We start from the raw sequence: 24,075 nt of genomic DNA, 5'->3' as shown, positions 1-24,075 counted from the left end.
AGATCTTTGGGCGGCGGGAACTTCGAGGTTTTTGGGTTGTCATTTTTCTATTTCTGACGTCATTTTCGGTATGCAAATTTAATTGATGTCCACGTGGAAGGTCGTGCTTTGCTCAATCTGAGAATTCGATCGCCACACTCTTCTTGTGCATAGATGCCCCAAGCTTACGGCGGATTTGATGTTGAAAGGTTAGAATCATTTGATCCCTTATTAAAATTCCTAACCTTTCAATCTTTCAACATCAAATAGAAAGAGATAAGGACAAAAAAATAAATAAATAAATAAATTGAGAGTGATAAGGACGATAATCTTGCATTTTTTAGAGATGGAAATTGTTTTTCTAAATGTTTCAAGTTATATGCACCACTCCAATCATTACAGTGATGTGTTACTAATTTTTATAACACAAATATGTATACGGGGATACATATTTATATATAGAGAGTGAAAAGGACAAAAAAAAAAAAAAAAAATAGAGAGAGAAATAAGGATAAAAATGTTAAAGAGGGATTGTGATATTCGGAATTCCTTAATTACAATTAACAAGGGTGATCCTACCGTTCGAATATATATATTCGAACGGTAGGATGTATTCGAACGGTAGGATCACCCTTGTTAATTTTATATATATATATATTCGAACGGTAAGATCACCCTTGTTAATTGTAATTAAGAATTCAGAATATCACAATCTCATATATATATATATATATATATATATATATATATATATATATTTATTTATTTATTTATTTAACCTTTGTGGGAAACTTTTGTGGCAATTTGCAATAGGGTAAAATGTACAAAAACTCATGTACTATCGGTATAGTGCAAAAAAAGTTCATGTGTAATATAAAATCCCCATATAGTTTGATTTAGTACAAATAAGTCACTTAAGACTTAACATGATTGTAATGCCCTTATATCAATAGAATAAAGCCACTTGGGATTTATATGGCTGGCATAGTAAATTTCTATTTGGATTAAAGTGACATATATCCCTAACATATCTTAAATATTTATGTTTTATACAAGTGGTGAATTCAATGTATTCTATTTTTATTATTTATGGGATTGATAGTGTCTACCTAACATATCTTAAATATTTATGTTTTATACCAGTGGTGAATTCAATGTATTATATTTCGATTATTTATGGAATTGATAGTATCCACTTGATTACAAAAGATATTTATATATGTATGTGATAGCGATTAATACATGAATATAAATAGTAATCATAAATTATTCATAATCAGTAATTATGGATGAATTTATTACTAACTAAGACTTGAACTGGATCCGCGTTAGGTTGAGATATATTGCGAGAGCTATCGTATGTAATTTCTCCCTATCATTGGCATGCCATTTGACTCTTAAGTATGAGAGAAGTATAGACTCTTTTATTAATTAGTAATTACTTTGATTTGTTCGGTGAATTCTTCCGAATCCATAGACCGGCACTTTGGGTAATTATGTAATTAATAGTTAGAGAGTTATATTTTCAATATTTGTATCATTGTTACTTGTATTTATTTTGTATTGATTATGATTGATCACAAAGTAAATTCGAAGGCCATCGTGTGTTTTTAGACAAAATAATTTTCTATATATTTATTTATTTTAATTATTATTTTTGTCAAACAAATGTTTTATTGTGATCCAGTTAGAAATAATCAAAGGTACTAAAATAAATATATTAATTAAGTAGTCGGATTGATAGCTTTATTTATCCTATAACTAATTATGCATAGAGGGGCTAAAGTGCAATATTGACTTAGAGGTTATTTATTATTTAATTGGAGTTCAATTAATTTCTTTTAGTGGAGTAGAAATTAATTTATAATTAATTTAATTGGGTCCATGGACCGGGCCAATTATTAATTCATTGTAGCCAATAAAATAATAAGCCAGAATGATACTCACTCATAACCCAACTTGATATTAGAATCCTATTAGATTTGAGATATCACATTTCCTTTTAGAGATTAAGAAAAATATAATGTCTTTAATTATTATTTTTATGTTGTCTATATATACATGGAGTCCATGTATATTTTAGGTGACGCTTTATGTAATAATTTTAGAGGACAAGAAAAATATTCTCTCTCTCTAAAATTTTAGGGTTAGTGTTCTCATCTAATGGAGGCATCCACAAGCCTAATTTTTCAAAGTCATTCATGGAGGCTTATAGGTGATTTCTAAGGGTAAGATCATTACTAAGAAGATGGAGATCCAAGGAAAAGACATCTAGCAAAGGGATCTACAATAAGTGAGAACATTCATTTTAGAGGAGAGATTTAAGATTTACTCAAACCTTGATGTAAGTTTTCGATCTCTAATTGAATGTATCATCATATTCTTCATGCATAAAACTTGTATCTACATATGAATCAAGATCTTTATTTTGAAAAGCCCTCATAAAGTTTTAAAAACTTTCGTTTCCTTAACAGTTTATTCATTTAGGATGGTGAGAACATACAGTTCTATACATATAGATACCGTTCTTCGTCACCTTTAGTGTGCATGTGTTGATGCTAAAGAGTGGGGAAAAGAACAACATATAATTGTATGCATTAGTGTTATCAAAGGTCCAGGGTGCACTAAGGTGCTAAGAGTCCTTTGGAGCCTAGGCACAAGGCGAGCCTGAAACAACTGAGGCACACAATTGAAAAATTAAATGACTATTAAAGCATATTTATATTCCATATTAAAGGTGTAAAAAACTTAGTCATCTAACTTAGGGTTTTACTTTTGGCCAAGAATACCTTTACGGTAGGTAAGGGTTTTATTTATTTATTTATTATTATTGTAGAGCGCGCGTGGAGCGTGAAAGCTGGAGTGCTCAAATTCTCATCGCTTATGACTTAATTGTGCCGCTCTCACGCTCCTGCTCTCGAATTCGCGCTTACTCCCGCTTTATGTGACTTAGGTTATGAGCACACGCAACTACATTTAAGGTAAAATCTCATTTTTTATTAATATTATATATATTATTATATTATAGTTTGATTTATAAAATCCCCACATTCTTCTTTAGAACCCCTGGTGTAAAGTCTTTATGTTTCACCCTTTAGAATGGTTACCTGAGGGGAAGGAAGAGTCGTGGTGACCGATATTACCCTAAGGAAGTTAGGGTTAATATGAAGAAGGGAAATCCCTAATTTATTGAACACATAACAAAAGAACGGGTGTAAAGGGAATCTAACTACGTTCAAGTGAAGAGCAGAAAAGAGAACCTCACCTAGAAGAAGACCTTTACCAGAGCTCTCATCCACATTCGTGGGGTAAACCCTAAGGGAGACATCGTTAAGAATGTTGTTTCTCAAACGAAGGGCCTCTAAGTCAGGAGCTATAACAATGGCAGAAGGCAAGTTTCACAGTGGCAGTTAATCGGATAATTCCTAAATTTCTTGTATTAAGGGACAGAACACTCTCCAAAAGAGGTCGGGATAGGGAAAGTCTGAGCGAATGAAGTTGGCCAATTTCCACTGACCCCAATTAGAATTTTCCTCCAACCCTTTTCAGATAAGAGCTTGTCCGTACAGATAGATCGCTTCTCGATGGGAAAGAAGAGAAAATACATTTCGTTAGTTCTGATTTTGGTAACTCAGTAGCAAAGGAGAATGTCTATGATATCTTAGTTAAGATCCCTATCACGATTTAAAATCAAGAGGACCGATATTACCCTAAGGAAGAAGAATGCGTGTATATGTATACGAGTAGTGGTCTCTTGCTCTCTGTAGAGTAAGAAAATTCTTCCGCACTAATCTAATGGTCATATTCCAAACCCACATATATGCTTTTCTTTTAATGCAAAACCACTATCATTATTTCTAGTTTCCAAATTTAATATTTATTAATACAATTAATTATAACAATAAAAGGTAAGTACCAAAAAAATAAAAATAATGATAGTATAATAATAGCAGTATTAAAGAAAATATTAAAAAAAAAATAACTAATTTACAAAGGAAATCTGAAATTTCACAGAATAATACGTCAATAAATTTTTGTTATTATAGTAGAACTAGAAAAAAATATATTGTGTGATTTATTATGACAAATGAATGATTAGAAGGTGTTTACAACTAGTTATAATTTGTGACAAAGAGTTAGAGAAAAATAGATTGAATTTCTAATTTTTAAATAGCATACATTTAGGGAGGTTTATTATGACAAATGAGTAATTAAAATGTGTTTATAACTAGTTAGAATTTGTGACAAAGAGTTAGAGAAAAATAGATTGAATTTTTAATTTTTAAATAGTATACATTTAGGGAGGTATACAATAATTTAAATTGTAATCTATTAATTTTTTTTATGAGTGAAGTGTAGTGCAAATCACAGATTACATTAAGTTAATCAAGTAGATAAAAAAATAAAGATTTTATTTTTAATTTTTTATTATTTTTTAGTCGATATTTCATTGTTTTGTATGTCAATAGTGTAATTTTTAATTTCTTTTTTACACCCAAACAGACAATGTCAACTTTAATATCAAGTTATGGATACAATTTTCTGACACTTATAAATTTTTTTTATAGAAAAAAAAAATTCCAATTAATGGTGATGAGAGGTGAATAGATTTCTATTTTTATTTTTGTAGTACTCACTATAATTAATTGTATTGGTAAATATTAAATTTGAAAACTGAAAATAGTGACGTATTAAAAGGAAAGCATATTGATGTGTTTAGAATGTGATTATTAGATTTAATTTAATGGTCACTATAAAAAGTGCAGAAGAATTTTTTTACTTTATATAAAAAGTGCGGAAGAATTTTCTTGCTTTATGGGGAGTAAGAGATCAATACTACATATATATATGAGAGTGACATTTGATCAAACGGTTAGATTGATAAAAATGAATTATAATTACAAAAAGTAATTGGATGCCATAATATATATAAAAGTATATGAGAGGGACATTTGATCAAACGGTTAGATTGATAAAAATGAATTTTAATTACAAAAACTAATTGGGTGCCATAAAATAATAGGTTTATCTTGTGTTTACTTATTTTGTTGAATTAATATAATATTATTAAATTTTGGTTTTACGATCATATAGTACAATAAATTTCACAAGCTAAAAAGATACCTATTTTGTGGCGGGCTACTAGTAATTTTATAGAAGTAAAATAGTATTGATTGTGAATTTTTGTAAGAAATAATGTTTACATATTAGTTCAATCACAAATACATACATCCTCTCTTTAATTACAAAACTAAAAGCTAATAAATAAAAAATAATTTTTAAATCACATCCTGTATTTACTGATTTTCTTATTATTTTTTAAAGCCTTAGTGCACTAAACCCCCCCCCCCCCCCCCCCCCCCCCCCCCCCCCTCTCAAAAGTTGCAAAATACCTCAAGCAGCAAATGCATTGTTCTTGCAATTTATAGTCAAAAACCAGCAATTCATCACACCATCCCATCCATAACTCAATTCCCAATTAATCAATTAACACAATGATTGTACACGTAACATGTCTTTGTTTTAGTAACATTGGTTTTGCAAAAAACTTAAATATTCTCGGATTGGTTCCGGGCCAAAATTATATGGATCTTGCCACCCTTTTTCTTATATCTGTGTTGAAAATTATTCGGTATGTACACACACATATGGTCAAGTGCAAAAAACATGTATAATGTATATTTTGCATAATATTTTCACCCCATATTTGAAAAAATGTGTCAATAACTCACTTATTTTGTTAACATTGTGCAAAAATATCCTTCAAAATCTGACATTAAGTAATTATGTAATGTCGACTTTGCCCTTTTACTCTTCTGAAAATATTCAAAGGGTATGCTAATAATTTCATAATATATAGGTGTTATGTGTACATTTAACCCACTTTTAAGAATTTTTCTGACCTTTCCAAAACAAAATTATAATAAAAATTTCTCTCTTTTATCCCCTAATGTATTCTATCTCTTTTTGAGTTGAGAATTATACATTTTCTAGGACTTGATGCCACTCATGAGTTAGAAAGTTCTAATATATTTATTTCTTTTACTGGTGAAATAGAGATATAAAAATATCTCAAAAAAAATAAAATAAAAAAATGTTCTCACAGTTCTCCAATTAATGGAGAGTATAACACATGGAATGAAAACCTGAGGTTTTTTTTTTTATAATTATAAAAAGAAAAATTATTTCCAATTAAAATTTAATGTAGTTATTGTTAAATATATAATTAAAAAATTGAATTTAAATACTTATTCATATCTAAACTCCATTTAGTCCTCAATTAATCAAATGGGGGTAATTTGTTATAGTTGGTAAGTTGTGGGTGTTTGTTGTTCCATATAAAAAAAATAAAAAATGAGGGTATTTTGTGATTTTAAAATTTAGGTAGGGGTTTGGTGAACTATGCTGTTTGATACTGAAAATTTCAGATACGAAATATTAAGCGCTGAAATTTTAAGTGTTAAATGTATTAATATGAAAACTTATTTGACACTATATTAATTTTAAGTGTTGAATTCATTAAGATTCTTTGTTAAATACAAAAACTAAAATCTAAATGTTGTATATATTAAATTTTTTGCTTTGAATATTTTCTATACATAATATTATTATAAAGACATATCTTATTAAGATATAAAGACATATATAAAACAATGAATTTTATTAAAGAAATATATCAATTTAACAATGAATATTAATGTCAAAATTTTTAAAATCAAAATATAAAATGAACACTCATGAGAATGAAATATTTATGAAAAACATATTAGAATTCACACACAAATCATTCTATTTTTAGGGAGGCGATATTGACTATTCGCACTTCACTTTTCTCTAATTGCACTTTGTTTATTTTTTTCTTTTAAAGGAAATGACAAAAAAGTCATTAAATTCACAAATGCACATTCTCTTATTTTATAATATCACAACTACCATTTATACAACTTTAAAGTTTTTTTTTTTTTTTGCCCTTTTTTACTTCCTTTACTATTTTTTCTTTCTTTTTTATTTTTATTTTTTTTTTTATTTTCAGCCCTGACAAAATGGGTAACTTTTTATTTTTATGGGTCACGTCAAAAGAAATAATTTATTCATTAAAAATATTTTTTTTTGGGATTTTATCAAAAGTGATAATTTATTCAATAGAGATTTTTTTTTCTTGACAAAAGATATAATTTTTTTAGTAAATTTTTTTTTTGGACTTTTTTTTTTTTTTTTTTTTTTTTCCTATCAAACGAGATAAAATTATGTGGTAATAATTATGCTAAGGTTTGAACACGGTCAAACGACTATTTAAAAAAGGAAAATGATAGAGACATCGAAAGGTAATCTCAAATAGGCAACGAATCCGATGTGATTTTGCCACTTAAGGGTCTTTAAAGATCCGACTTATATTCCTAAATGTATAAAACATTCTATTACTTACGTCACGTGATAAATTCAAGGGCAAAAAATGTTGGTTGAATATAGTGGAAAGAGAAGGTTGGGTTTCCTGTTTTTGTCATTGCTATCACCATGGGGGCAAATTTATATAAGGGGGGTAATTTTAAAATTTTATAGGTATAAATGCAAAAAGCTATAAATTTAAGGGTCTAAAATGAAATAACAAAAATTTTTAGTGGGGGTATATTTTTATATATGGACGTGCTCCATCTCCATGACTTTACTAGGGCCAATTTCGAAACCCTAATTTGATCCACTTTTACTCAGTTTAAGTTCATGATCTATTATTTCGATTTGAACATTATGCAGAGCTTAAATTTCACTCAAAAATTTTATTGTGAATAATCTTTTCACATAGAGAAAGCCAAAGAGAGGTTGAGTAAATTTTCAGGCAAAGAAAATGAATAAAATGTAAGTCCCTAATCATAGGGAAAAACTAAAGAGAATTTGAAAAAGATCGATAGGTAAATTTTTAGAGAAGAAACTGAATTTCAGTCCCAGTTTTAGATTGAGAAAATAAAGAAATTTTAGGGAAGAGAAGGAAGAGAGTGAAGGATGTTGTATTGAATATAAGGTTGAATATTGAGGGTATATATGGCTTTATATTTATTAAACAATTTTTTTATTTTTATTTATTTTTTTATTTTTTTGAAAACTATTTAAGTACGCGTGTCTTTCAAATTGATGGCTCCAGAATTTTTGTTGGGTTTTCCTACAACTACTCGGTAAGCCCTCTCCTCTTCTTCTTCTTCTTCTTCTTCTTGTTTGTGTATCGGCAATTGAAGATCAGTGTTTTTGAGAGAAAGAAGAGAGAGATACAAATCTATCTAGAAAAATCAGATCAGTTTCTTCTCTCTTTTACAGATCTTTGTCTGACGTTTTTTTTATTATATTTATTTTCCCTTTCCGATCGGGGTAGGATGGGATTAGATTTTCCAGATCCCTCCCCAAATTGATATTTAATTGCTCATCAACATCCATATACAAACACTTAAACAAAGAAAGAAAGATATTGACGTTTGGAATTTTTCTTTGAATCGAATATATGTGTGATTTGATATATATATTTTTTAATATATCTATTGTGTGATTTTGGAAATCAAATTTGAGAGTGAAAATATTAATAAATAGTCAGAGGTATTTTTATTGTTGCTAATCTTTTTGGTTGACTCTACCAGAGTGCAAAGTAATACACAAGTCTACTTGCAAAGACTGAGAAAGAAGGCTTATTTTGGTGTATGAAACTTTTGATTCCTGTCTTTATAATTCTTATTTTATTTATTTATTTATTTTTTGTTAATTTTAAGTCAAGAAATTGACTTGTTAAGTGTTAGGATGTGATATTTATTTAATTTTCTCGAATTAATTTTTGTTACAGAACTGAAGGAAAAGATAAGCATGTGGTGTGGGGAGGGCTGTGAGATTCCAAACCCTGAGAAATTCGTTGAGGGCTGTGCAATTCCAAAGCCTGTGAAATTTCTTATTCCTAAGTCGGAGAACTTTGTTTGGCAAGAATGGACAGAAGAGGGATGTGAAATTCCTAAGCCTGAGAAATGCATTGAGGGCTGTGCAATTCCAAACCCTGAGAAATTTGTTGAGGAGGGCTGTGCAATTCCTAAGCCTGAGAAATTCCTTACTCCGAAGCCTGAGAAATTCGTTACACCGAAGTCCGAGGAATTTGTTTGGGAAGAATGCACGGTTGGCAGCCAAACATTTGAGGAAGACAAGCGATCCGAGCAACTTAAACATCAAAACAAGGAAAACAAAAAGAGAGAACATGGGAGGAAATTGTTCGGCAAGAAGGCTTCGCTGGCAGCCGGACAGTTGAGGCTTACAATGAAAAAGTCAAGCTATTCGAGGAATTCAGGAAGAAATGAAGGAATGGGAAAAGAGTCGTCCGAGGTTATTCGAGGAATTCAAGGAAGATGTGAAGGAATGGCAAAAGGCGTATTTGAGTTATGGATTTGTTCGGCCAAAATGCACGGTTGGCAGCCAAACATTTGAGGAAGTCAAGCGATCCGAGCAACTTAAACATCAAAACAAGGAAAACAAAAAGAAAACATGGGAGGAAATTGTTGGGCAAGAAGGCCCGGCTGGCAGCCAAACAGTTGAGGCTTACAATGAAAAAGTCAAGCTATTCGAGGAATTTGTTTGGGAAGAATGCACGGTTGGCAGCCAAACATTTGAGGAAGACAAGCGATCCAAGCAACTTAAACATAGAAAACAAAAAGAGAACATGGGAGGAAATTGTTCGGCAAGAAGGCTTCGCTGGCAGCCGAACAGTTGAGGCTTACAATGAAAAAGTCAAGCTATTCGAGGAATTCGGACGTCAATTCGAGGAAGAAAGGAAGGAATGGGAAAAGACTCGTTCGAGGTTATTCGAGGAATTCAAGGAAGATGTGAAGGAATGGCAAAAGGCGTATTTGAGTTGTGGATTTGTTCGGCCAAAATGCACGGTTGGCAGCCAAACATTTGAGGAAGTCAAGCGATCCGAGCAACTTAAACATCAAAACAAGGAAAACAAAAAGAAAACATGGGAGGAAATTGTTGGGCAAGAAGGCCCGGCTGGCAGCCAAACAGTTGAGGCTTACAATGAAAAAGTCAAGCTATTCGAGGAATTTAGTCATCAAAACAAGGAAAACTTCAAGAAATGGGAACAGAGGTATTCGAGGGATGGAGTTGAAGTGCCAGAGAAATTTGCTTGGCAAGAATGCACGGAGGAGGGCTGTTTCAATCCTAAGCCTGAGAAATTTCTTATTCCGAAGCCTGAGAAATTCCTTACTCCGAAGCATGAGGAATTTGTTTGGCAAGATTGCACTGTTGGCCGGGCAACGTGTGAGGATTGCATTGAAAAAGTCAAGTGCTTGAATCATCAAGTGGAGCAACTTGAACAAGAACTTGAAATCGTGAATAGAAGGAAAAAGAGGTGTTTGAGGGACGAAGTTGAAGTGCCAGAGAAGTTATCGAGGTTGGCTGCTGCTGGTGGCATCAGAAACATCATCCCCACTGAGCACAAGCGAGTGAAGTGAGAAGGATAAAGGATAGGATGGGGGTTTGCTGTGAGGTGCTAAGGTTGGTTAAGATCCAGGCTCATTCATTTCCCTTTTCACTGCCAAAGTTTCTTTCAGTAATATATAGCTAATTGACACCTTTCTTTGTGGAGGTTTTTTTTTTATTATTTTTATTTTTATTATTTTGGTGTGCATTTTATGTCACTTATATGGTGCTTCCATTTCATTTTATTTGGGTTGAAAAGTTCTGATTAAAATGCCATTTGTGTTTGAATTTAACCAGAATGAGCTGTTGTGCTAAATTCTGCATGGTAAAAAAATGGGATAGTTAGGGCTATATTCTTGGAATTTAGCAGTGAAAGGTCTTTCTGACAAGTGACCTTATTTTTGTTTAGTTGATTAATTTTTTTGAAGTTAGTTGCTCAAGCAAAGGCATGGCTTGACAAAGGTACCCTTAACTTTTCACCATTTTGATCCTCGTACAAATCAATGTTATATATATATTGACTTACCCAAATATATATATATATATATATATATATATATATATAACATATGATAAAATAAATTAAAATGGTATATATCTTATAGTAGAATTCATTTTTGATAAATTAGAATGGTGTATATCATATGATAAAATCAAGAGCGGATCTAGTCTTTCTGAATAGGGTGGGCTAACTTTGGATTGGGCTACCATTACTGTTTTTTTTTTTTTTGGGTTGGGCTTAAAGTAGTATGATAAAAAAAAAAAAAATTTGGGGGTGAGCTGAAGCCCAGCTTCGCCCACCCTTGAATCCGCCCTTAGATAAAATATATATCTTGTAGTAGAATTCATTTTTGATAACCTAGTGTTGAATGTCTTGTTTGTTTTAGATAAGAGACCGCAAATACATATATTTTTGTATGAAGGGGATGACATTGACTGCATCCGAAAATTTACATTGAGGACAGCTCTGTTGCTCTGGTTGCGAGAGGATCAATGAAAAGAAAAGGGAGTACTTAGACAACCAATATACAAGCACCTAATAGTTGCAAAAGTTTCCTAAAACTTTATTCATTGTTTACACAAGTACACGTACAAAATAATTTGCTTACCATACTTTCTGTCTTCTTTCAAACCACATTCTACATGGTGAATTTTCTCCCTCTCGTGGTTGTACTCAATTTTATTTTATTAATTATACATGGCTTAAATATAATTTTATTGCTAATCAATATATCTCTATTATGAATCCATGTATAAGCGTGCGCGCACGCGCACACACGTAGGTATATAGTGTGAGGGGAGAAAAAAGCAAAAAAAAGAATTTAGGTGTTTACACACACACGCGCGTAGGTATATAGTGTGAGGGGAGAAAAAAAAAGAAAAAAGAATTTAGGTGTTTATATATATATATATATATATATATATATATATATATATATACATATATGAGTTTGTGTGACACCCCCACATTTTCCACGCATAAGTTGATCAGGCTTATACACGAAAAACGAGGGATATCAAAAACAATTGGCAATATACAAGCATGGAATACAAAATGATGGAAATAAAAGAATTTAGACAGGAAAGAAACATTAAATAATACAACATCCATCCATCCTTTATTTAATACAGTACTTCATTACAACTTGGAAATCCTACGTCAGGGATCCCTAAATATAACCCTGAGAGTTCAACGTCAAAAGTAAATAAAAACTGAAACTGAAATACTACATAAAACTTCTACCCTGCACTGGATCGTAGGAGTAGATGAGTTCGGATGATGGTCCCACACTGCTAACCTCAGCCTTGAAACGGATACTGACCGTATCCTGAAATAACAACAATGGTGGGTCAACCCCACGAGCAAGTCCTCTCTACTATGACCCAAATCAGAGAATCCAATAAATTAATCATTATGAATCGGATGAGTACTATATCTGTATACATCCTATGGGAACTATCCGATGTATAACATGACCTCAACCAGAATAGACGGTGATCACTTAGACTCACACTAGGTGGTTAAGTGTCGCCTTTCCCTACCCGGGAAATCAGCTATTATACATGGTGCACGGTACTGACAACACAGACTATAACGAACTACACAGTGATAACACCTCGCAAAGTACTGATGAATATACTGAGCATATAAATTAGGCAACACATGCCAACAATATTAAGAAATATACCGAGTATGTCAATTAGGCAACACATGCCAATAATATTAAACCACATACCCCGACAGCCACACATCTGTCTATCGCAACGAATGCATAAGGTATAAATGAGTCTAAACTTATTAGCCAGCTCATATGGTTCTATATGGCAACACATCCATATAATATAAATGCGACATAATTAAACAGTCCATTTATTTCCTGAAATGCACACAGCATAATAATCATGGTTTATAGATCAATTAACAGTATAAACATCCTATAAGATATCATGGATAATTTATCTGACTAAAACCATGGCCTTATTTAATTTAACAGTAATGTTTGATACCATTAAATACGATAATAACACTATTTATATTTAACAATGTCGTTAAATAAATCACATTAGTATCTGTACTGTGAACGAGCCAATAAATGCTTAGAAAAGATTAATCGGCCATAAGAATAAGTAACGGGTATTAAAATAATAATTTCGTGGCCCGTTAAACCCGTAATTACCAACACAGTACCTAAAAATCCAAGTTTAAGGTTCTGGAATTTACAAAACAGGCCCTAGGGGTATTCTGGTAATTTCCAGCAGCTGTAGGGACCCCACACGCGCCCTCACGCGCCTCCCAGAGCCTCCCCACGCGCAGCCCAACCTTCCCCACTCTCCCACGCGCCTCCACGCGCGTCTGGCATCAGCCACGCGCTCCCACGCGCGCGCACGCGCTGCCACGCGCGCACTAAGGGTGCCTTGCTGACGTGTCACTTCCTGGTTGGTTGGCTGCATCCGGACTCCGTACTCGCGTCACACCGGATCATCTCACCCTATCTTCCCTCCATCCAACGCCCACAGATCCGGGTGTACCGCGGTATCATGGACCGCGATGCACCGGATCAATCAGACTCCACTAATGGCCAGGATGCGCGCGTACACCTCCTATGGTGCGCCGCGTCGCACCGGATCACTCCGGTCGTCTCCCCCACTGCCGGCGACCGGAAAACTCGCCGGAAGGTCGCCGGAAATTGCAGAAAATGCCCGGAAAAATCTAGAAAATTCTAGAAAAATCCCTAAAGTCTTATTTAATTATTTTTAGCCATTATTAATTTCATAGGACATTAAATAAATATATACCATCCTATATAATTAAAATTCCATTAATTTGAATAAAATAAAATTAATAATTTATTAACCTCTAAACCTTGGCTCTATGCATAAAACTAAACTAAACAATTAATTTATTAATTCAAAGGGGAAAAGTAGATAATAACTTGCCTTTTTGGATTTAAAATAAATCCGCCGGTCTGCGCGTAGTCAGGTAAAATTGCCTACACCGGTCCAAGCTTCTTTCTCTTTCTCTTTTCCTTTCACTCTTATAAAATAGCTCTCTAGAATTTATACTTTGCTTCTAACTCCCTTTATTTTTTTTTTTTCTAAGGCAAGCTAGTTAATTTATAGACAAAATATATAATATAAATATTACAAATATCTAATTTATAATAACTTCTCACCCATTTCTCATATTCCTACCTATATGGCTTTAATTCCAACCATAACCATTGATGCAATCCTATCCTAATCTCTAATTTCATCATGACTTTGGTTTAATACTATTATTATTATTATAAATATTATTATTATTATTACTAATATTATTATTAATAAACTTTTATTATTATTATTATTATATTCTTATTATTATTATTATTAAACTAATATAATTATTATTATTGTTATTACAAAATAATATATTATATCATCATAATACTTTATAACACAAATATAATACTCTAATTAACTAATATTGCTTAATTAAACATAATCAACAAATAAAAGTAATTAAACTAATACATGCACAATTAAATGAATACATTTACTATTTTAACATACACAATTAATTTACATGCACAATTAAATGAATTTAATAAAATAATGTAGTATGCACAAATAAATAAAATTAATTAACCTAACACAAAATTTATTTAAATACATTCTTTAAAATTACGGGGTATTACATTCTCCCCCCCTAATAAAGGAATTTCGTCCCCGAAATTCACTACATACCTGTCTTAAAAAAGTTCTGGATACTTGGCACGGATAATATCTTCCCGTTCCCAAGTAGACTCTGTAGCACTATGATGACTCCACTGTACACGTACTAATGGAATAGTCTTCGTGCGCAGTATCTGATTCCTACGATCGAGAATACAGTAAGGTTGTTCCAAATAGGTTGCATCGGGTTGCAACTCAATCTCACCCACATCAATGTGTTGGTATCGATCTTCATCCCGTAGAAATTTTCGCAGCATAGATACATGAAAAACATTATGTACCCTATGAAGATTATCGGGTAGAGCCAGACGATAAGCTACTGCCCCAATCCGATCTGTAATCATAAAAGGACCCACAAAACGAGGCGATAACTTACCCTTTGACCCAAACCGCATTACTCCCTTCATAGGAGAAACCTTAAGCAAAACCTGATCACCAACCTTAAACTCCAAAGCACGAGTTCGACGGTCAGCATAACTTTTCTGTCTGCTTTGAGCTGTACGCATCCGATCCCTAATAATAGCGATCTTTTCTGACGTGTCCTTAATAAATTCAGGACCCAAAAAGCTGTTCTCACCAACTCCAAGCCAACAGACAGGAGACCTACACGGTCTACCGTACAAAGCCTCAAATGGTGCCATACCAATAGTTTTCTGATAACTATTGTTATAAGCAAACTCTGAAAGCGGCAAATATTCCTCCCAATTGCCCTTAAAATCAAGAACACATGCCCGCAACATGTCTTCTAAAATCTGATTAACTCGCTCAGTCTGTCCATCTGTTTGAGGATGATAAGCAGTGCTAAGATATAGTTCTGTACCCAAAGCCTGCTGAAAGCTCCTCCAAAATCCCGATATAAACTTCGGATCTCTATCTGATACGATGGACAATGGTACTCCATGAAGTTTCACCATTTCTGCAATATACAGCTTAGCATACTGTTCTGACGTAAAGTTTGACCGAACAGGCAGAAAGTGAGCGGACTTGGTCAATCTATCAACAATGACCCAAATAGAGTTGTGATTATGCTGTGAAGTAGGTAATCCCTCTATAAAGTCCATGGAAATACTTTCCCATTTCCACTCTGGTATGGGAAGTGGCTGTAACGATCCTGGCGGTCTCTGATGATCAATCTTAATCATCTGACAGGTGCTACATTTAGAGACAAAGATAGCTATATCTCTTTTCATGCCGGCCCACCAAAACTGGCGTTTCATGTCCTGATACATCTTGTCTCCCCCTGGATGTACAGAGAACTGAGAAGTGTGTGTCTCTCTCATCACAACATTTCTCAAATTATCAGCTGAAGGCACAATTAAACGTCCCTTGTACCTCAATCCTCCATCAGTCCCTATAGAATAAAAAGGAACATCTCCGGAGGCTAACTCCGAAACCCGATCAATACATTGTTGATCTGAGAGTTGCGCTTGAATGACCTGATGAATGATAGAAGGAGTTACTACCACACATGCCATAAAAGCGTCTGCTAACTCATCAACCGTCTTCAAAGCATCCCACTCTGTTGTAAACAAAGCTGAAAGGCTGACATAGGGTCGGCGGCTGAGTGCGTCTGCTACAACATTCGCCTTCCCTGGATGATACTGAATAGAGAAATGATAGTCTTTCACGAACTCCAACCATCTGCGCTGTCTCATATTCAGTTCCCTCTGTGTGAACAAATACTGTAGACTCTTATGATCGCTAAACAATCGAAAAGTCTCCCCCAAAAGATAATGTCTCCAAATACGCAAGGCAAAAACCACTGCGGCGAGCTCTAGGTCGTGAGTCGGGTAATTAAGCTCATGAGGCTTAAGCTTCCTAGACCCATAAGAAACTGGTCGCTCTTCTTGCATCAACACACAACCCAAACCCTTCAGAGAAGCGTCGGTAAATACTAAATACTCGATTCCACTCTGAGGTGTGGCTAAGACAGGTGCAGAAGTTAACTTGCTCTTCAATTCAGCAAAAGCAGTCTGACAAGAATCATCCCATACAAATGGTACATTCTTCTTAGTTAGATGAGTAAGTGGACCCGCAATTTTGGAAAATCCCTGGATGAATCGGCGATAATACCCCGCCAATCCCAGAAAACTGCGAATCTCTGTCGGTGAGGTAGGCTGTCCCCACTCCATAACGGCCGCAACCTTGGCTGGATCTACTGCTAACCCTTCTTCTGACACTACATGACCTAGAAATTTGACCTCTTTCTGCCAAAATTCACACTTCTCAAACTTCGCAAACAACTGATGTTCTCGAAGTGTCTGCAATACTGTGCGTAAATGTCTGGCATGGTCCTTCTCCGACTTAGAGTAAACCAGAATATCATCAATGAAAACAATGACAAACTGATCTAAGTATTCTCTGAATACTCTATTCATCAAGTCCATAAAGACAGCTGGAGCGTTCGTCAAACCGAAAGGCATAACACGAAACTCATAAGATCCGTACCTTGTGAGGAATGCTGTCTTTGGAACATCTTGTTCTCTGACTCGTAGCTGATGATAACCAGACCTCAAATCGATCTTTGAGAAGTAAGTAGCTCCCTTCAACTGATCAAACAGGTCATCAATTCTGGGCAACGGGTACTTGTTGCGAATAGTGACCTTGTTCAGTTCTCTGTAATCAATACAAAGACGAAGAGATCCATCCTTCTTCTTTACAAACAGTACTGGTGCTCCCCATGGTGAAGTACTTCTGCGAATAAATCCCTGGCTGAGCAACTGTTGAATTTGATCTTTCAACTCTCGCATCTCCACTGGTGCCATTCGGTACGGCGCCTTAGCAATAGGCGTAGTGCCTGGAGCTAAATCAATAACGAAATCTATCTCTCGACTCGGTGGCAAGCCTGGAATTTCCTGGAATACATCCTGGAATTCCTGTACTACCGGGATGCTGTCAAGAGATACCGCAGTCGCTTCCTGTGAGTCCTCCTCAAGAACGAATAAATAAGTGCTAGGCCCTCTATCAGGTTGTGGTACAACAAGAAGATACATCTCCTGTCCTGGTATGGAAAATACAATAGACTTTTCGTAACAGTTAACCTGAGCATGGTACTGAGATAACCAGTCCATCCCAAGTATAACATCATACGAATGCATATCTAACACTAACAAATTTGCAAGAAATCGAAGCCGGCCCATATCTATAAGGATATCACCGCTATACTCTCGTAAAATTGCGCCAACTCCCAATGGTGTATAAATATTAAGAGGTTGGTCACATAACTGAGTCGTCATACCAGATAAGATAACAAAAGATCTAGACACAAAAGAATGTGATGCACCAGTGTCAAATAGTATACGAGCAGTTCTACCATGTATAGAAAACATATCCTCAATAGCCTGAGGATCCTGCGCATTATGTGGCATGAAGTTATAAACTCTGCCATGATGCAACTGCTGTGGAGGTTGTCCCGGAGGAAATGGTGGTGCTGGAAGTGCCGGAAAATTCTGAACTTGCCCACGTGGCATCGGTGGGGCCGGTAGAGGTAACGGCTGATTAGGTCTCGGCTGCCCATACTGTCCCTGTTTAGCTTTGGGACACATCTTGGCCGGATGCCCAATCTCTCTACAGTGATAACAACGTCCCGTAAAAGGACCTGCCTGCCTTCTCTGTTGATTTCCCGACCACTGTTCCTGTCCGGTCTGAGGTATCCCACCTTGTCTACCCTGATTAGGGACTCCATCCCTCTGCACATCTAGGTTTCCTTTGTTTTTCTTCCAAGGTTGATGTCCTTGAAATCTGCCCCGATCATTGGACCTGGTACCACTGCTGCTTCCTTTCTCCATTGTCTGGTAGTCTCGGTTAGTCCGCTTATCTCCCTTGGACTTCCGGTAATCACTTCTCATCTGGCAGTGCTGTAAGGCGGCATTAACCACCTGGATATAAGTAGTATATGCAGGACTACCTAAGATCACCACTTTAATCGGCCATATTAATCCCTTCACAAAGCGGTCTCTCTTCTTTTCTTCCGTATTGACCTCCTCTGGTGCAAATAATGACAAATTTATGAACTTCTGTTCATACTCAGCCACAGTCATATCTTCCTGTTGCAGATCCAGAAATTCGGTCTTCATCGCTGATCTTACTGACATAGGAAAATACTTGCCGTCAAAGCGAGTCTGAAATTCAGCATACGTCAATCTGGTCCTCTCATCGACAGTAGTAATAGACTCCCACCACTGCAATGCATTGCCTATCAGCATAAACGTAGCCAGCATCTGTTTCTGCACTTCGGTACAGATTACCATCCGAAGATGACGCTCGCTCTCCTGTTTCCACTGATATGCTAACAGGACATCTGTGGACCCCGCAAATGTCGGTGGATTTCCCCGGATGAACGAGTGACGAACTTTGTCCCATGACATTGGCTGTGCCACTGGTTCAGGAACAGGTACTATCGGAGGAGGTTGCTGGTTTCGTAGAGCAGATGCTACTCCTGCTGCTACAGCTCGTGCAATGATATCAGCAACTTGAGGAGAAAATTCCTGATTCTCATTTTGAGTTGGGGAAATACTGCGATGACGGTTCGCATTCCTTGTCCCACGCCGAGACATCCTTCTATTAAATTTAGAAAAATCTAACGTCAGTACATTATAATGGACCGACTAAAAGAATACGAAGAACCCTAATACTTAGGCTCTAATTATCAGAATACACAACGCGGAAGTATAGTAATCACAGATCCCTAAGACACTCGAACCTGGAATGCTCTGATACCAACTGTGACACCCCCACATTTTCCACGCATAAGTTGATCAGGCTTATACACGAAAAACGAGGGATATCAAAAACAATTGGCAATATACAAGCATGGAATACAAAATGATGGAAATAAAAGAATTTAGACAGGAAAGAAACATTAAATAATACAACATCCATCCATCCTTTATTTAATACAGTACTTCATTACAACTTGGAAATCCTACGTCAGGGATCCCTAAATATAACCCTGAGAGTTCAACGTCAAAAGTAAATAAAAACTGAAACTGAAATACTACATAAAACTTCTACCCTGCACTGGATCGTAGGAGTAGATGAGTTCGGATGATGGTCCCACACTGCTAACCTCAGCCTTGAAACGGATACTGACCGTATCCTGAAATAACAACAATGGTGGGTCAACCCCACGAGCAAGTCCTCTCTACTATGACCCAAATCAGAGAATCCAATAAATTAATCATTATGAATCGGATGAGTACTATATCTGTATACATCCTATGGGAACTATCCGATGTATAACATGACCTCAACCAGAATAGACGGTGATCACTTAGACTCACACTAGGTGGTTAAGTGTCGCCTTTCCCTACCCGGGAAATCAGCTATTATACATGGTGCACGGTACTGACAACACAGACTATAACGAACTACACAGTGATAACACCTCGCAAAGTACTGATGAATATACTGAGCATATAAATTAGGCAACACATGCCAACAATATTAAGAAATATACCGAGTATGTCAATTAGGCAACACATGCCAATAATATTAAACCACATACCCCGACAGCCACACATCTGTCTATCGCAACGAATGCATAAGGTATAAATGAGTCTAAACTTATTAGCCAGCTCATATGGTTCTATATGGCAACACATCCATATAATATAAATGCGACATAATTAAACAGTCCATTTATTTCCTGAAATGCACACAGCATAATAATCATGGTTTATAGATCAATTAACAGTATAAACATCCTATAAGATATCATGGATAATTTATCTGACTAAAACCATGGCCTTATTTAATTTAACAGTAATGTTTGATACCATTAAATACGATAATAACACTATTTATATTTAACAATGTCGTTAAATAAATCACATTAGTATCTGTACTGTGAACGAGCCAATAAATGCTTAGAAAAGATTAATCGGCCATAAGAATAAGTAACGGGTATTAAAATAATAATTTCGTGGCCCGTTAAACCCGTAATTACCAACACAGTACCTAAAAATCCAAGTTTAAGGTTCTGGAATTTACAAAACAGGCCCTAGGGGTATTCTGGTAATTTCCAGCAGCTGTAGGGACCCCACACGCGCCCTCACGCGCCTCCCAGAGCCTCCCCACGCGCAGCCCAACCTTCCCCACTCTCCCACGCGCCTCCACGCGCGTCTGGCATCAGCCACGCGCTCCCACGCGCGCGCACGCGCTGCCACGCGCGCACTAAGGGTGCCTTGCTGACGTGTCACTTCCTGGTTGGTTGGCTGCATCCGGACTCCGTACTCGCGTCACACCGGATCATCTCACCCTATCTTCCCTCCATCCAACGCCCACAGATCCGGGTGTACCGCGGTATCATGGACCGCGATGCACCGGATCAATCAGACTCCACTAATGGCCAGGATGCGCGCGTACACCTCCTATGGTGCGCCGCGTCGCACCGGATCACTCCGGTCGTCTCCCCCACTGCCGGCGACCGGAAAACTCGCCGGAAGGTCGCCGGAAATTGCAGAAAATGCCCGGAAAAATCTAGAAAATTCTAGAAAAATCCCTAAAGTCTTATTTAATTATTTTTAGCCATTATTAATTTCATAGGACATTAAATAAATATATACCATCCTATATAATTAAAATTCCATTAATTTGAATAAAATAAAATTAATAATTTATTAACCTCTAAACCTTGGCTCTATGCATAAAACTAAACTAAACAATTAATTTATTAATTCAAAGGGGAAAAGTAGATAATAACTTGCCTTTTTGGATTTAAAATAAATCCGCCGGTCTGCGCGTAGTCAGGTAAAATTGCCTACACCGGTCCAAGCTTCTTTCTCTTTCTCTTTTCCTTTCACTCTTATAAAATAGCTCTCTAGAATTTATACTTTGCTTCTAACTCCCTTTATTTTTTTTTTTTCTAAGGCAAGCTAGTTAATTTATAGACAAAATATATAATATAAATATTACAAATATCTAATTTATAATAACTTCTCACCCATTTCTCATATTCCTACCTATATGGCTTTAATTCCAACCATAACCATTGATGCAATCCTATCCTAATCTCTAATTTCATCATGACTTTGGTTTAATACTATTATTATTATTATAAATATTATTATTATTATTACTAATATTATTATTAATAAACTTTTATTATTATTATTATTATATTCTTATTATTATTATTATTAAACTAATATAATTATTATTATTGTTATTACAAAATAATATATTATATCATCATAATACTTTATAACACAAATATAATACTCTAATTAACTAATATTGCTTAATTAAACATAATCAACAAATAAAAGTAATTAAACTAATACATGCACAATTAAATGAATACATTTACTATTTTAACATACACAATTAATTTACATGCACAATTAAATGAATTTAATAAAATAATGTAGTATGCACAAATAAATAAAATTAATTAACCTAACACAAAATTTATTTAAATACATTCTTTAAAATTACGGGGTATTACAGTTTGTCTCCCCCACAAACTCTTCAAGCATTGATCGTATTGTCTGCAATTCAACTGCAAACAATTCTATCTGTTACGTCAAGGCAACAACATCGTCAGATTGTGGAGCACCCACCAAGGCCTCCAAATAAGTCACACGATCTTTGAGAGCTTCTGTAGCATTACCACCGGCCATGATGAACCTAACTCTGGGCTCTAAAAACCAATTATCACAGGGGTAAATTCTGAACACGAATCTAGTGCCCTGTAATGGCACTAAGCCAAAAATATGAACAACTTTTCTTTGAATTTCTAGCTTAGCTCAGTCAATTCACACTTGCTGCCTAAAACACACAACAAGTAAAACACTCTCACACACAAGTATAGTTGCAAGAATGTAAAGACAATAACACGCATGAATTTACAGAAGCACAAGGCTTCCAACCTTTTACTATTATTCACAAAACAGTACAAGGAAAGGCCTCAACCTGCAGAAGCATATAAGAGTCTCTCACAACACAACTCTGTGTCTCACTCTCAATCTGCCCTCTCTACAGAACCTACATTTGCAATATATAGGCAAACTCTCAAAGCCGCCCACAACTGTCTACTAAAGTGGTGGATGACACTCCCATCCACCCACAACTAGCCACTAAAGTGGTGGATGACACCCCCATCCACCTAGGGTCATGTTGGCACCTACTAAGTGTGCCAACACTACATATGTAGTTGACAAGCCCAAGTCCAACAACTAGCTTGTTGGCACGCTTTGCTCATGCCACTTGTCCACAGGAAGTTACACATTATCTGCGACCTTCTATATATCAGCATAGTGGAAGAAAACCGACTCTAACCACCTGTGTATTGTCCCCTCAGATCTGTGCCACATGCATGGGAAATTACTCAGCACACCCCCACTCCCCATAATATATGCATATGAGTGGGAAGTTGAGAAGTTATTCAGCACAACCCCCCTACCCATAATATATGCACACTAGTGGAAAGTGTTAGTAACTTCCCCCAACCAATTGAGCTCACTTAGCCATCTTCTGTAACCATAAGTAACTTCCCCTGACCAACTGAACCCACTTAGCCATTTTCTGTAACCATAAGCCATGACTTTAATTTTATTGTCATCTTCATACAAAATAATTTATAGAATTTTATAAAAAAATAAAGAATCATCATTGTACAACCAACAGAGATCAATTTTCCTTACAAGTTATTGAAACTCCATTTTTCAATTGACGAAATTGACTCATCCCTGCTCCTGTGAAAAAAAATAGAAAAATCTCTCTCTATTCACATTGAACTATGTTCCATTTTGTCTTGTTATTCATTATTAAAATAAGAAAAATATTTAATACAGCTAAAAAGAAGCAAAAGGAACGTAGAAGTCCAAGACGCTCTTTGCAATGCCATGCGTGGGAAAGCTCAAGCTATTGAAATATTTTTCAGATAGGGAGAGGAAGCGCGCAAAAGGAGAGAAAAATCTTGAAATCAAGTAGTTTTAGAAACGTCTATTAAATGACTTTCGGTATTTATAAATACATGTAATGAAAATGTATCTTAGTAAAGAGGTGTGAATTTATGAGGTGTAATCATATAATTTTAATTGTATATGTGCTTCGACTTGCAACACCTCTATGATACTACTACTCTTTATAAATTTATTTAAAATACAAATAATAATAATAATAATAATAATAATTGAATGGGTATTTTATTTGGACACAACTCTTACATCCATGCATTTCATATTCAAGCAAAAGAGGCAAGTCGGGACTATGCTCACAACAATTCAACTTTTCAATGCCATTACAACAAACATCTTTCCTAATTCATGAAATTTTCAAACTAGAAATTCAATCAAGAATCGAACATGTCACTTTCAAATTGAGATTTCAAAATTATTTTTCAAAGACTTGAAAGTTTTCCTTCTAAAATTCAATTCATCCCTTAACTTTTGAATGGGTGTTTTTTCTTCTCAAAAAGGTGTTAGTAGTTAAAAAAAC

At 35.1% G+C, this 24,075-nt stretch overlaps 1 protein-coding gene across 1 annotated transcript; it reads left to right on the top strand.

Annotated features, from left to right (window-relative positions):
• Positions 1-8,600: 8,600 nt before the first annotated feature.
• Positions 8,601-10,637, top strand: LOC132316255 (uncharacterized). Its single transcript, XM_059814765.1, has 2 exons — positions 8,601-8,658; positions 8,801-10,637. The coding sequence occupies exon 2, from the start codon at positions 9,381-9,383 to the stop codon at positions 10,449-10,451; it is 1,071 nt and encodes a 356-aa protein (XP_059670748.1). The 5' UTR covers positions 8,601-8,658; positions 8,801-9,380; the 3' UTR covers positions 10,452-10,637.
• Positions 10,638-24,075: the final 13,438 nt, after the last annotated feature.

This window comes from Cornus florida, unplaced genomic scaffold, assembly GCF_030987335.1.
Source record: "Cornus florida cultivar Cherokee Brave unplaced genomic scaffold, ASM3098733v1 CherokeeBrave_3.0.0_Hap2_Chr07, whole genome shotgun sequence".
Taxonomy (NCBI): Eukaryota; Viridiplantae; Streptophyta; class Magnoliopsida; order Cornales; family Cornaceae; genus Cornus; species Cornus florida.
The sequence above is the reverse complement of the archived record's forward strand: the minus strand, read 5'-3'. Positions and strand labels throughout refer to the sequence as shown.